At 39.8% G+C, this 15,899-nt stretch overlaps 1 protein-coding gene across 50 annotated transcripts in view; it reads left to right on the forward strand.

Moving 5' to 3' along the window:
- DYRK1A (dual specificity tyrosine phosphorylation regulated kinase 1A) overlaps nt 1-15,899 on the forward strand; it is a 214,750-nt gene that overhangs the window by 167,120 nt on the left and 31,731 nt on the right. For 28 of the 50 annotated variants that reach the window (XM_081573151.1, XM_081573159.1, XM_081573143.1 and 25 more), the window contains 4 exons: nt 4,562-4,758; nt 9,593-9,685; nt 11,663-11,851; nt 15,098-15,245. In XM_081573151.1, the coding sequence (XP_081429277.1) occupies nt 4,562-4,758; nt 9,593-9,685; nt 11,663-11,851; nt 15,098-15,245 (627 nt within the window). Of the gene's footprint in view, nt 1-4,299; nt 4,437-4,557; nt 4,759-9,565; nt 9,686-11,662; nt 11,852-15,097; nt 15,246-15,899 lie in introns of those variants that run through there. The other 22 variants (XM_081573166.1, XM_081573131.1, XM_081573180.1 and 19 more) reach the window with 3 other exon arrangements.

The following is a 15,899-nucleotide window of genomic DNA, read 5'->3' on the forward strand; positions in this document are numbered from 1 at the left end:
TGGGGTGGGTAGCCTTTCCCTTCCCCAGGGAATCTTCCCAACCCAGGGATCTCTCCCACATTGCAGGTGGATTCTTTACCAGCCAGGCCACCAGGGAAGCCTGTTGACAAGAAACAAACCTAAGATTTAAGGAAATAGGTTGAAAGTAAAAGGATGGACAAAAGACAGCACACACAGATTAAGAGAAGGCTTGTTGTGTCGTACTGTTGTCATATCAGACATGGTGAAAAGCATTACTGGAAGCAAAGAGGGGCAGCTTATAATGATAAAAGGCCTTATTCATCAGGAAGGTGTAACGACTTTAAATTTATGTGACCCAATACATAACCTAAGTGGGAGATTTTTAATATACCTCTCTTGCTAACTTGATAGAACAAGATGCATGCAGAAATAGAAAATACATGTAAAAGAATATACTTAATATAATCAATAAACCTTTGATTAGACTGATGACAAGAAAGAGAAGGCCTTCTTAACCAGTCTTAGGTGAAGGGACTGTGACTGCTGTACGGAGCACTCTTCTAGACAGTGCAGTGTCAGCCAAAACACCAGCATGAGTTTGTTGTGGTGAATTGGATGAACTAACTGGAAAACATAGACACACAAAGGGCTAAGAATAGCCTAAACATTCTTGAAGAAGAACAAAATTCTCTCCTAAATATTAAAACTTCTGAAGCTACCATGATTTAGGCAATCTCTGGATCTTACATATAGATGTAAGAATTCTAGGTAAGTCTTCATCCAACAGGACAAAACAAAGAATCCAAAACAGATCAAACACGTATGAGTATGTGATTTAAGAAAAAATGACATCACAGGGCGTTGAGAAAGTTTGTGTTTAATCATTGGTTCTGGGTTAATTGGATATCCATTGGGGAGGGAATGAAACTTGATTGCTATTGCAGACTCACGGAAATCAGATCCAAGAGCACTGCACATCTCTAGATGTGAGGGTTAAAACCTGACTTCTAGAAGATAACATGAAATTTCTTCATGACTTTGGTATAAGGCAAGATTTCTTAGATACCAAATGTACTAATTTTAACCCCAAAGTTGCTAACAATAAGAGATGGTGTTCATCAAAAAACACCATTAAAAGAGAGACAGTATGAACCATCTATAGCTAGCCAATAAGGAGCTTATATCCAAAATATGTTAAAATGTAATTTTTAAAAACTTTAGAAATCTGTAAGAAAATGACTCGATAGAAAAAGCAAAAAGCAATCTGAATGGAGTTTTCACGTAAGTGGATATCCAAATGACCGATAAAAGATGCTCATAGGCAGGAGGAAAATGCACATTAAAATCACAATGGAATCCACCTACTTTCATGGCTGAAATTAGAAATCCTGATGATTCCAAGTGTTAGTGAAGGAATGGAGCACAGGGAATTTTCATTAACTGCTAGGGGAAAAACAGATTGATTAAACAAAAACTGAAGAAAAAACCAACAGGACAGCATCTCTTTTTATACCCCAAAACCGTCGCTTCCTAGTAGCAGTGTTCATAATAGCTCTGAGCTGGAATCATGCGTGCTAAGTTGCTTCAGTCGTGCCTGGCTCTGTGACCCCATGGACTGTAGCCCACCAGGCTGCTCTGTCCATGGGGATTCTCCACGCAAGAGTACTGGAGTGGGTTGCTGTGCCCTCCTCCAGGGGGTCTTCCTGACTCAAGTCTGTGTCTCCTGTGCCTTCTGCATTGCAGATGTATTCTTGAACTATTAAGCCACCTGGAAACTGGAAGTGATCCAGGGTTAATCAAAAGTAGGGTAAAGTAATGATAGCAAACAAGCTACAGTTTATAAGCCTAATATTAAGCAAACAAATTCATGTATATAAAATTAAAATGAATCTGTTTTTGGAGGTCAAGGTAGTAGTAACTTTAGGGGATGAGGTCATTAGATACTGATTGGGAGGCATCATACGGTGGTATTGGGGATTTCCAGAATGAAGGCATTTTTTATTTTTCCTGTCGCCACAGGACAAGGTTGGTTAGCCAACTAATGATGATTGGTTAAGCTGTGTACTAATGCTTTTTCTATATGTTATAAAAAATAAGTTTAAATACAATATGTAATAATGACATTGGTGATAGAAACAGAAGCTAGTATTTTTTTAAAAGTGCTTGTTATGTACCAGGTTCTATTCTGCATGTCTGCTTGTGGTATCGAGTTTAAATTTGTACCAAACCTAAAGGAACAGGGTTAGTATATTAACAATAATTCCGCTGCTATAGGTGGGGAAACTAGAACCCAGCGTAGTTAAATTGCCATTCAGAGCCTTATAGTCTGTTTGCTATTTATTTATGAGTTTTTTCTAGATCAGGGACCTCAGTTCTTTTCATATTCATTTAAATATATTCCTTCCTAGTGTTTTATGTTTTTAACATGCGGATTTAACCTCCCTCCCAATTATTTGACATTTAGGTTTCCAGTTTTCTGCCGTTGCAAACGACACCAAGATAAACATTCTTCCCTAATTATCTTTGTGCACATCATCTGTTACTTCCTTAGGATAAAAAGTTTTTTTAACTGAACAAAGTTGCTCTGCATAATTGGATTTATTTTTTAATTATGAGTAATGACATGTTTAAAGAAATTATCCCACCTGTCATCATAGGCACATTATCCTTAACTTATTTAGCAGATATGTATTAATCATACCCTTTGGGTCAGTTAAGGACTGTATACTGTAATGGAGGGAAATAGAAGCTAAGGTCTAAAAGTAGTAGGGGTTGAGGATTTGGTCCCTCTAGCCATCTTATTGAAGAAATAGAGGGTTGCCCATGGGCAAAGAGAGAGCTACTAGGAATCTACTTCAGTCATCTAAGTGAGGCACCGAGTAAGGGGATGAAAAGAAGAGGTGAGTGTTCTATAGGAGGGACTTCTGCCTCGAGGCTCAAGGCAGTAAAGAATCTGCCTGCAATGTAGGAGACCCAGGTTCAATCCCTGGGTTGGGAAGATGCCCTGGAGAAGGAAATGGCAACCCACTCCAGTATTCTTGCCTGGGAAATCCCATGGACAGAAGAGTCTGGCTGGCTGTAGCCCGTGGGGTCACAAAGAGTCAGGCATGACTGAGCGAGTAATGCTTTTCACTTTCAGTTTTCATAGGAGGCACAATCAGCAGGATTGGGCTGCCATTTGCATGAGACGGTCAGTGGAGGAAGAGATCTCGACTGTGACATGCAGAGCTTTGATGCTGGTTGACTGGGTGGAAGACAGTGGCGTTTGGTGTGTAGGATATATTCAGTACTTATATAGGGTGTGTTCAGTACTTATATAGGATATAGTCAGTCAACCCACTCCAGTACTCTTGCCTGGGAGCTCCCATGGATGGAGGAGCCTGGTGGGCTGCAGTCCATGGGGTCGCAAAGAGTCAGACACGGCTGAGTGACTTCACTTTCACTTTTCACTCTCATGCATTGGAGAAGGAAATGGCAACCCACTCCAGTGTTCTTGCCTGGAGAATCCCGGGGATGGAAGAGCCTGGTAGGCTGCCGTCTATGGGGTCGCACAGAGTCGGACATGACTGAAGTGACTTAGCAGCAGCAGCAGTACTTAAAAATTAAAAGAATATTTTGGCCAGCCCAGTACTTTCCATGTATTAACGCACTTTAACTTCATCACAGCTGTTGGAGGTAGATATTATTATCAGGAAATTAGGTGTGCAAGGTCACACAGCTGGTAGGTGTGGAGCTGAGATTTCAGACTGCAGCAGCCTGGCCAGGGATCTGTGCTCTTCACTTTGGGGCCAGCGCTACTATATGTTTCAGAACAAGCCATCTTTAGAAAAAGTACCCCAGTGCTGAGCAGTGTGGTGTGTGGTGTGGTCAGAGTTGGCTAGTTTACTCAGAAAGACAAGCACAGGTATGCTGGGCCAGTGTTGGTTGGCCAGGGTTTTACAGTTTGTCTTCTGGCTTTAATCTATGATTGCAAATTTGGTTGAATATAAGAAGAAAAGTCCTTCTCTTTTCCTAAGGGAAAATTAACTTTTATTAGTTAGCTGCCAAATACTTTTAGGAACAAAATCTTCATTTTTCTTTTCTGCCTTGAAAAATCATGACCATGGTCCCAGCCTACCTGCGGGATGATTTCTCAATTGTTCATTTTTGTGGCAGGCTTGCCTGGTCTGGACTCTCTAAGCACTGTGTCGGAAGAGTCAGAGGAATACAGCAGCCTGTGAATTTGTTTCCATGAATTGTGTACTTTTAATTAACCTGTGTCAGTGGTGAGCACCATTAGGACAAGCTTTTCACCTGGTTTGGGGGAATGTTGGTTATTGATGGCCGAACACCTGGCAGGTGCAGAGCAGACTCTCAGCAGTGTTCCTTTGAATTGATTTCTAAAGAGCTGATCTATTGGTCGGGCCCTTTGCAGGAATTCAGAGATTACTTTTGCAATTTATAGTTCTTAATTGATAAAGACCTGATACGTAAAAGTAAGTATTAAAGGTTATTTACACTAGTTTACAAAAAGATTTGCTTAAAGAGTTATCAGATAGGTTAAAAGAAACGTCAGGATATGAGTGCATCCTTTAAACCACACTCTCTTATCTTCTCGTAGGAGGAGAGACTTCAGCATGCAAACCTTCATCTGTTCGGCTTGCACCGTCATTTTCATTCCATGCTGCTGGCCTTCAGATGGCTGGACAGATGCCCCATTCACATCAGTACAGTGACCGTCGCCAGCCAAACATAAGTGACCAACAGGTTTCTGCCTTATCTTATTCTGACCAGATTCAGCAACCTCTAACTAACCAGGTATGTTCACAATGTATTCCTAACGATTTGTTGGGATGGTAATTTATTCCTCAAAATGGTAAAATAGTAAATAGACAAAATGCCTTAATGTTTTTTAGTTTTGCATGTGATGGGGGATTCTGGATTGACAAAAGATAATGTTAAGAAATTTGCATTTGAAAGTTTGTTGTAGTTTTTCTTTTTTCCTATGTATTTTACTTTAATTCACATTTTCTCATTCTGCAGTGAGGGGGGAGTTATTTCTAATAAAGAATGTTAGTTAAAATTAAAAAACTTTAAAGCTGTTTTTATGAGAAAGCAGTTAGGTAGAAAAATGTAAGTTAGAGGAAAACAAGTCAGATTCCATTATAGCAAACAAAGTGCTGAGTTCACACTGTTAGAAATTACTTTAGTACACTTTTATAGAATTAAATATGAAACTCATTAAAAAGAAAAAATGTAAATTAACCATACTTCTCATTTTAATACTCAGACTAAAGATTCAGTGATTTCACATAAGATGGATAGTGTAAAGCAAATTAATGCTGACATCTCTGGATGTATATACATACATGCATGTGTGTATATGTGTGTATTTTTAATATCTTCCTGAATTAACTGCATCCACTATGTTGATTTTTTGATTTGGGGAGTTTTGGTTTTTTTTTAACTAGCTATAGTTCTGATAAAGTCTCTTTCCCTACTGAGACTGAGTGTGTGTTGCATGTTGAAAATGACTGTTTTTCCACGTACTTAGGAATTTGGTCTGTCACTGTTTAGGTCTTTTAATATGAACAAAAACTTAGAAAAATTTCAAAGTACTTCTAATACTGGATATTTTGAGGAAATGTTTTTTTTCTAATTCAATAAAACATAGTTTTAATGAGCTATTGGCTACTGTGCATTGACATGGCACGGTCTGCTGGTCATGAGACCTGGAATTCAGATCTTGACTCATGATCTGGCTGTGGGACTCGAGTCAGGTCACCTGGACCCTTCTCTCTGTTCCTTGAATGTAAGATTGGGACCTTAGAATAGACCCACCTAAGTACCATCATGATTTGAGGACCCCCTTGTATATATTATAGTAAGATTTTATCATAGTTGAACTGACTTTACGTTTATAAAATGAAATTGCATGTGAATAATAGCAGTCACAGTTAAATAGTAAGGTAAATTATGGCAGGACATAAGAATTTGTCTTACACAATGAATTGAGAAGTTGTATGTTTAAGAACTGAGGCAGTTGGTCAGAATTGGAAAGTGTGTGCACCAGAAGAAAAGTAGTCATAGCACAGTCATCTGTCCACACTGTACTGTCAAGAAACAGAGTACATTTGGATTCATTTTCCCGCTTGTTCAAACTCAGCCTATCAGGCGGGCATCCTGTTTTCAGTCTGTTTTACAGCTGAAGGGCCTGAACTCCCACTGGTGACTCCTCCAGGGTTGTAGGCAGTCCTGGGCCCAGCCCAGGCAGGCTCGCTGCTTCTTCCATACAGTGCTCTTCCAGTTCTAACACTTGGCACCTATGGAGGGCTACGGAAAAAATCCAGTCCTTTCAAGTTATTTTTTGTTTATATGATTGTAGTTGGTAATTTAGTTAGCAAAGTACCTATTTTTAGATACAACCGACATCTTGAGGGTTGTTTTCCAGTAAGAGATAAGTTACTTAGCATTTCCATTTTAAGCTGTAAAATGTTTTTGAAGATTCATATGATGTAAAAAAGACCCATCTTTTAAGTAATAATACTCAGCCAGATACTTCTGCCAAACTCCAGAAATCCTGGAACCTAATAAGGCAGTCAGATTAAAAGCTTACTTAGTAACTGAAGTGTGCAGGCACTGACATCGCGTGTTCTGCCCATCATAAGACATGGACTTCAGGTCTTGTCATGAGCTGGCTGAGGGACTTGAGTCAGGTCACCTGGAACCTTCTCTCAGTTCCTTGAATGTAAGATTGGGAGCTTAGATTAGACCCACCAGAGTACTTTCTAGCTCTAAGCTTCTCTAATTTCGTTACTTGATTTCCATTGTTTCTTAACTAATCATCCTATCGTTGCTTTTTAAATAAGATTTATTGTACAAGTAAGTTGAAAGGAACTAACTTAACATTTTGTTTCTGGTAGTTAGTCTTTCTTGTGTGAGTTTGTTTCATATAAGTTTAACCACAGTTTTATCAAAAGATAAATGTAGTAAAAGTAAATGTAGACAAGTATGACTGATGTTCAGAACACTGTCTCTCTCTGGGCTGTTACAGTTATCAGAGTACCTTTCATGGTTCTTAAGCTATGTATTCTGGATATGTGTTACATATGCTATTCAGGTTTATTAATAGTGCTGAAAATAGCAAAAAAGGCAGGAATAGTGTTTCTCATTGTCCACTACATATGAAAATACAAGGGAAACATAAAATAGGTGGAATAGGTATTATTAAACTAGAAAACAATTTTAAATAAAGTCTGGCCCTTAACACTGTGGACTCTCCTCAAGGAAGAAGATTGTTTTAGCTCTTGTAACAGCTCGCAGGAGGTGTGAACTCCTGCTTTGTGTGTGTACGTGAGAGTGGGATCTGTGTCTTCACACAGACAGGAGCGTTGGATGAGGCTTCTTTTGGCCTCCGGAGCCAGAGAGCTGAGGTCGCAGGAGGGGAGCTCACAGCTTCCCTGTTCAGTGAGGACACTGGGGTGGTGTGGAGGCTGGGGGCTCCTGGCTCCTCGGGACACTGCCGGCTTTTGCCCAGCGGTGGAAGGGAAGAAGGGGGCTGGCCGCGTCACCTTCTCCTGACCTTGTGACTGTGAGAAGGTGGAAGCAGATAAAGCGTCAAATGCTTTGAGTCTTAGCGTAGATTTATAACTGAGTGTGTATTTGGACAAGTTATTTTCTAATTCTGGATTGGTGCTTATTGTACCACAGCAGTGAAAAACAGAAGATAGAGTCACTTAACATGAAATTACAATGAAAGCTAGTGAAGAAAGAGTTGTTTAGTTTGTAGAAATGAATTTGTTTTTTCCATATATTTTGAGTGCCTGCTCTGTACAAGGCACCATCTGAAGCACTGAAATGCAGTCTTAGCTAAAGGCCGGTTTTTTGTGGGTGGAATTCATCTGGTTTATACATACTCGTGCCCCTGAAAATAGTAACTTCTGTGGCCAGAGTACGTAAAAGTAAGGTATTGAGAATTAGCTAATTGGTGTGGCCTTGTCGGCAGTTTGGCTAGTTGTGGAAGAGGAAAGGCGAGCAGTGTTTTGTGACACGGCAGGCCCATGGCACACGCTCACATACTGAGTGCAGAAAACTTTTCAAGGTTTGAGTATAGATGCAGAGGAAGCTAACGTTAATATTGGTTTAAGAGAAACTACAGAGGCAGAACAGTTCTGCTGTCTTAAGTTGTTGTTCCCAGATTGTAATCCTCAAATTTTGGCTCAAATAAAGTTTTCACTTCTTTCATAGGAAAAAAAAAAAGAGAGGAAGTACAGCTAGGTAAGCACTATGATCATGCAATCTCTTCATACTGCAGGGATGGGGTTCTTTCCTGTTCTGTCCTGACAACCCTCTTCTCTTCCATTTGCTTATTGTGGGTTCGTTTTCCCAAGACTCGAGACATTTCTCTGAGGCCTTTGTGTGATGTCTTGTGTCTCTACCCCTCAGGTTGACTAGAGTGCCTTTGAAAGAGGCTGTCCCAGGGGCTTGGTAGTTTTGCTAGTATGTCTGTTAGGAGAGCTGGACAGCACCCAAGGGTGACTGGTGGTAGTGACTGAGGGTACCTTGATGTCTTTAATTGCCTTGGAGGATCTGTTGGTTGCGGAAGACCCTCTGGGAACCCTTTTGCTGAGGCTTGAGACGAGGTAGAGGAGTCGGGTGAGGACACCCTCTGGGACCATTGGTGTGCCAGTTGCAGTATTCCTGCGTGTGTTGTGTTTGTGTTTGGAGGGTGTTTGTGTTTCCTGTTCCATCCGCCATCTAGCAGGAAGCTCACAATTGAACTCTGACTGCTTATTGGATGATGAAAGAGATGTGGGTTAGCTTTGGGTTGGGACTGTGGTTGAAATGAGTTTTTAAAAAGAAAGTTTCATTAGCTTTAAGGTGTTCTCTGGAACTTATTTGTGAGCAGCTGCTAGTGTAATCGTAGATAGGGATATTGGTATTATGGATTCTCTTGTTTATTCAACACATATTTATTAAATGTCTACTGTGTCTCAGACAGTATGTCTATTCCTGTTGTAGGCAGAGGGAATACAGCGTTGGACAGCTATATCTTCCCGGTAGCGGAAGGAGGAGAAAAAACTAAAAACAGGAACCCAGTAAACGTATACCAGTGTGTCAGGTGGTGGCAGGTGCCGGGCAGGATGGGGAGTTGGATGCGTTAAGGCGGAGGTGGGTCTCCTTGGTCAGCTTGAAGACACCAGAGCAGATCAGGTGTGCTCCCGGCAGGCCCTGAGCAGAGGGCAGGGTCTGCCTGTTGTGATCCAGGTCAGGCTGGAGGAGCCATTCAGAAGAAATTTTTCTGTAGGCTAATTGTATGGTGGAGAAGCCCTCTTGGGCAGCCTCTGCATGTCTCCTGGACCAGGGGGATGCCTGTAATCCTCTCGTTTAATTTGGGGAACAAAATTGAAAGCTTGTCAGCTGGGCATATTGTCTGCTAATTTCGTTTATTTCTTCCAGTGGTTGTCTTCATTGAATTCCGGTTGAAAGAGATGACCAAGAGAGAATGTTTCATATTCTAATGTGGATGTCTGTTTTGTTTTAAATACGTATGCACAGGTTACAGAAGAGGGAGTTCATACCAGTACAGTTTAGTTAAAGTGCTAGTCTTCTCTGTCTATTTAAGGTGATGCCTGATATTGTCATGTTACAGAGGCGGATGCCCCAAACCTTCCGTGATCCAGCTACTGCTCCCCTGAGAAAACTTTCTGTTGACTTGATCAAAACATATAAGCATATTAATGAGGTAAGAACTATTGATTTGTTATAACAGTGTCTATCTCGCCATAGAGTAGAGGAAACAAGTTATTTTGTAGTGTGTTTAAACATACTAAAATTGCTTTTAATTCCCAAGGATTGTCATATTGATGATTATTATGAAGACTGGTAAGTTAGCGGTTTATAGATAAAAGCATCATAATTATGTCAAAGAAAGTCACTATATATATAAGAACTGTAAAAAGATAATTGCGGATAACTTCCCTTCTTTTTCAAAGTTATATTTAATACATGCTGAGTTATCATTTCTATAATACCCCTTCTCCAAAACTTCAGAGGAAAGGGACGTAATAGTGACAATGTAAAAGTATGAAAATGTTACAGAATTTTGCTTAAATTTTTATGTATCTGTTTCTGCTTTTGCCAGAGATGTCAGGAAGCTCTGATATGTATTTAATGCTCAGCTAACAGGCATTTGGCCTTGTGTATCTGATAATATCTATATTTATGTGGTTTAAATTTTTCTTTTTAATGTGTGTTCTTTTTTATCTGTATCCTTTCACTGTAAGATACCTGAAAGCCTTTTTGGTGGGATTAAGTAGGATAAAAAACATAGCACTGTGAATTACTCATCTTCCAACTTGACTCTTCACTTTCAGAAATTATTTTTCTGGTGTTTCAGCCCTTTGGCTTGGTTATTTGCTCCTAACACCAACTCTAGCTGTGTAATGAGTTATTAACTGAGCTTTTCTGGAGACAGGCGGTCACGCCTGTGCTCTCTTTCCTTTTCCAGGGGCCCTGCATACTTTCGCATTAAAGCCTTGGCTTCTGCCAGCTGGAGAGCCATTTAAAAAGATGTTCTTATGTGTGTATAGATTTCTTAGCAGTTTGGTGCTGTTTAACGCCAGTATTATTGTGGCAATGTGGCAAGATAGAATTGAAATGAACTCAATGAGGAACATTTCTAAGTTGGATTTTGTTTACAATTTATATGTTCTAAAAGATGTTTCAAACTAGTTTTTGGTCACCTGAAAATAATCTGATAAACTAATACTGTTAAGTAGCTTTGTTGAAGCTTGTTTTTAACTGTTACCTTGTAACCTAGTTTTTCTGATGTTGCTTTATGCAGTGTAATTTATCATTTCCTCAAAGTTAGTTACCAATAGCTTGAACTATTGCCTCATTAATTACCAACTACTAGAACTATTGCCTAGTCCACCTGTTATTTTTCACTAGTCTTAGAAACTGTTTTATAAGAAAAACAGATACAAGGAAAGTAACTCAGTCTGTGATCAACCACAACCTCTACGACCTTTAGTGTGGGGGGAGGGGACCTGCCTGTGTTTTGTTAATTTGTTGTTATAAGCTTAAAGCCGGGCCTGTGTCAGAGGCCCTTTCTATAGTAATGAAATACCAGTTCATATACATTTCAACTTTCATTTCTGAAATCTTTTGCTTCAGGATCAAATATAAAATTGGGATTGACTAGAAGGGGGCCAAGAGGACTGGGGCGAGGACGCGAGAGGACTTAAATGTTAGGAGGATGAAATTGTTCTTTATTTTGTTTAGCATTTGTTGTTTATATCAGCATATACATTTCCAAAGTCCTTTATATTATACACTCTTAAGATCTATACCAGCTCACTGTATATAAATTATCTTAGTTTAAAAAATAAATGTAAATCAGGTCCTGTAGCTTTTCTTGAATGGGAGACTTTGGCCTACTCACTTAATATCTCCTATTTATAAAACGTATGAACAGTGTAATTCTAAAGTGAATTTTTCTGTAAATGTTTTTCATTTGATGTATATTAGTGTTATTCTGTAATTCAAATAGCAACTATAGAGATTTATTTCATTTTTGTAACATAGAATAAAAATTCATCAATTTCTTACTGATGGCAGATTTGTCTCATATGTACGTTTGATATGTATGTATATATAGTGCCACCCCATGCCTCATGATTTTTAATTACACAGTTAACATTAGATTTTCTCATTTCAGGTTTACTATGCAAAAAAGAAGCGAAGACACCAACAGGGCCAGGGAGACGATTCTAGTCATAAGAAGGAACGGAAGGTTTACAATGATGGTTATGATGATGATAACTATGATTATATTGTAAAAAACGGAGAAAAGTGGATGGATCGTTACGAAATTGACTCCTTAATAGGCAAAGGTTCCTTTGGACAGGTAATCTAACAGAAGTTGCTGAATTTTATAAATGAGAGAGAACTTCTCAGTGAGTCATGTTAGTTTAGCCTTTTCTCAGTAGTACACTCCTAATATTTGTAAATAGATATAAATAACGGATATGTAAGTATTTGGGTTATTATAGTTCTCTAAAGTTAGTAAAACTATATCAGCTGCATCAGCTATAAAAACTCCATTTGACTTTTTGTTTGTTTGTTTCACAAAGTTACTATAGCTACCAAGTAGTTATTTTACTAAGTGATTGATTTGAATCACTAAGAGATAGTATTGCCTCTTTCATTGGGTTTTTAGTCTCTGGATGGTTCTTCATGATATATGCTGGAGATAATTACCTTCCTGTCTGATACTCCTCCTCAGAAGGGGGGGAAAATGACTATTTTCAGCTGCCTCAGAAGGGGTCCTCTCCCTTTGGAGACTTGGACGCCCAGGGCTGGGCCCCGAGCCTGTCCTCAGCTCCTCCTCCAGCTCTGTCAGGCCTCTCTGAGTGGACAGAGGGTCTCCTGTTAAGTCCTCACGGCATCAGCTTTGCTAGTACTGTGATGGGCATCATTCCGAAGGGTGGGCTCATTCGGGCAGCTTCTACCCGGAAGAGCGAGGGAGGCACTCCAGCGGGCCTAGTGTTTCTCTTCGTTCCTGGCCTCTTCTCTCTGCCTGTGGCTCTCGTCTCTCACTTACCAAGGACAAAGCACAGACGCTAACTGTGTTAGCCTCTTGCCTCACCTGGGCCCGGACTCAGAGCTGCCAGACCTTCCTCCTTGCCCTGTTAAAAAGCTTTTCTCTGGCTGTGAGTCTCCCGGCTGTTTCCACCTGTAAGTCTCCCTGTCTTATCTCATCCCATGTCATCAAGTCACAGAGCTGTTTTGTTTGAGGTATGATTTACTGTTAATCCCAGTCTCCTTTGCCTTGTAGCTTTTATGCAGTGAGTCAGTTATTAATTTGCGATCCAAATAATTCTTTTGACTTTTCTGGTGATTATTTTGGATTTTGGAGATTGTTTTTGTTTTTTTTAAAGCTATGGAACCTGCATACTCTTACTTATCTGTTCCTGCCCTACAGGAAATCAAAAATATGCCTCTTTTCAACCAGTGAGGAAAAATTCAGCATGTGTTAGTCTAATTATGCTTAGGGCAAAAAGTATACTATCAGCTATTAGCAGCCACAGCTCTGGGCCCAGACAGATCAAGCTTAAACCTATAGGGAAATATGAATGAGGTTCTTAGAAGACCTCTCTCATGCTGGTGTGGCTCTGCCAGGCCCCGGGGTTGTGTGTCTAACATGTCTGTCCTTTTCCGTGATCCCAGAGACTTTCTGTAATTGTACGTAGTCTGAGGCCTTTCCCCTTGATGAGTAACCTCTTCTCCTGGGTCAGGATTCTCAGTGTCTGGGGAGTCCCTCTTGATGAAAGTATTGCGACCCCATGGACTGTAGCCCACCAGGCTCCTCTGTCCATGGGATTCTCTAGGCGCAAATAGTGGAGTGGGTAGCCATTCCCTTCTCCAGAGGATCTTCCCGACCCAGAGTTCGAACCTGGGTCTCCTGCACTGGCAGGTGGATTCTTAACTGTCTGAGCCACCAGGGACGCCATTTCTTTCACTTTTCACGTTGTGGCAGAAGCAACTTCTGCTTTCTTTACCCAAGCCATTTAATGAAAGGCATTTCTGAGGCCTGCCTTTTAAGTAAGGCTGTGAACACCCTAGGTAGAGTGATTGTCATCTCCACCTGCAAAATGACACCAGTGTTTAGGCAGCTCCTCTCTGCAGGACGCTGTTCTGACTTACATGATGTGCACCGTGAAAACTGGCCATGCTGCCTGTTCTCTCAACTTAGTTTCCCTTCAGTACTCAGTCTTTGAGCTTACCGTGATCTTCCCCCTCCCCCTTTAATTTTCTCATACTCTTGATTCCTAAGAGCAAATGAGCATAGCAAACCTGTGAAGACATAGCCTTCTTTGACATCCAAACCAGTTTACCAGATCAGACTGATTGATACCTTTCTCCTAGGCTGGAGTATGTTCAGGGTCAGGACATGTCGCTTGCCATATTGTCTGGGTCAGACTAAAATTCTCTGACAGATCCTCGTCGAAGAAGTGGCTCCTACGTTTCTTAAGGCAGTAGTGGTCAATCCTGGTTGCACGTTGAAGTCTTCCAGGGCACTTCGGGGGTCAAGGGGGTGGGGGGAGGAGGACAGACGTCTGTGCTCCAAACAATTAAACCAGAATCTCTGTGACTGGATTCGAAGCATTGGTGTTTTTGAAAACAGCCTATTGAATGTGTCATTCGGGGTTGGAAACATAGCCGGTTAACTATTTGCTAAGTCAGTGAATAGTTGGGCCCCCGTTAGTGGCCTTTGTCCTGGAGACCATTAGGATCCAGACAGTGGACTGCAGCCCCTGGGACTGTCTCCACGGTCAGTGAAACAGAATATCAGACCCACTCAGGCAGAGGTTTCCATGGGTCCCTCTGATTTAAAAGACACATCAGATGTGTCTTTAAACTATGTATTTTCAGTTTTTAAACTATGTATTTTCTATTTTATGTGCAAATTTGTTAGGAGTACGAAATTTGTCTTAAATGAGTAAAATTTTAAACTAGAGGTGTACATAGTGATTTGCACATGACTGTTTCCACTTCCTTAGCATTCATTCTCATCTTAAAACTCAAAATGCCCTAATTACGGCATTTTGAACTTATTTCCTGGTAATTTGTTTCTCACTTTTTTTAAGCATAAACTAATTCTTCTGGTATATGTCTAAGTTTTTATCTATGAAAATATAATTTAAATTTGAAAAGTTATCTACATTTTTCAGATAACTTAAAACCTTTTAAATATCTCACACATGTGCTTGGAATTTAAACCAGCTTTTTTTTTTTTTAATAATTAAAAGAATAGAATTGTTTTAACGATGCTATTTAGTGAGAAGTTAAAAAAACCCAAAGCACTTGTCAAGATTCATAATTTATTTCTGAAGGAGGAAATGGTCTAATTTTAAGAAAGTTGTCTGTTTTGTGGATGTTTAAAAATACTGTAAGGATGTGAAAGAAATCCATTTGAAAAATTGATTTAATGTAACAAAGTAGTAAATAGATGCTGCTGAATGGAAATGAGTAGGATCTCTCTTAGTCAGGACGGTCAGAGAAAGAGTTAGATAAATGTACAATTAAGGTGAACTGTAAGCTGTTGTTAAATTGTTCATTAATAGAAATATTTATGTTTTTTCTTTTTTAGGTTGTAAAGGCATATGATCGTGTGGAACAGGAATGGGTTGCCATTAAAATAATAAAGAACAAGAAGGCTTTTCTGAATCAAGCCCAGATAGAAGTGCGACTCCTTGAGCTCATGAACAAGCACGACACTGAAATGAAATACTACATAGGTAAACAGGCGGACAGAGCGCGGTGGGCCCTAGCGCAGACCGTCAGTTTGAGTTAATGATTGTTCGTGTATGAGAAATACATTAATTTTTATCTTAAAGTGATTTAAATAAAAAATTCAGGTATTTCTGTTGGGAGGGCATCGATTTATATGTGTTACTTAATCTGCCAGTAATATTTTAAATCTTTGGGAGTGTGCATTCCAGGTGGTATGTAGTGTAAAAACAAGTGAGAGTCGCATCTTTTGTTTTCCAGCTTGCAAGTATTGTTTGTTTGCTTTAATGATGCTTGTTTATCTAGAGAGTTCTCTTTCTATTAACTTTAATCATTCTAGTACAGCTCAGAAATTAGAGGTGAGCGATTATGTTGTTATTGGTTATAGAACCATTTTTGGAATGTCTGAAACAAGGTGTCAGGCTCTTCTTGAGAAATAGTGGCCCACATTTCTTGAACTCCTACTGTGTTCCTTACGCTTTTCTTCCATCATGTGTAGCCATAGCAGTCCTGTACAGAAAGTATTAATAGTAGAATCCTTATATTACAGGTTGTTTGTACAAAGAGTAGCATACCCAAAGTTCCAGTGTTCTTAGAGCGAGAATCTGACTCTGCTTCTAACTCCAGAGCTTATGTTTGTTTCCTTATCCTGTGGTGTTTCT

Source organism: Giraffa tippelskirchi, chromosome 2 (genome assembly GCF_054371585.1).
Source record: "Giraffa tippelskirchi isolate mGirTip1 chromosome 2, T2T-mGirTip1v1.2.pri, whole genome shotgun sequence".
NCBI classification, from domain to species: domain Eukaryota; kingdom Metazoa; phylum Chordata; class Mammalia; order Artiodactyla; family Giraffidae; genus Giraffa; species Giraffa tippelskirchi.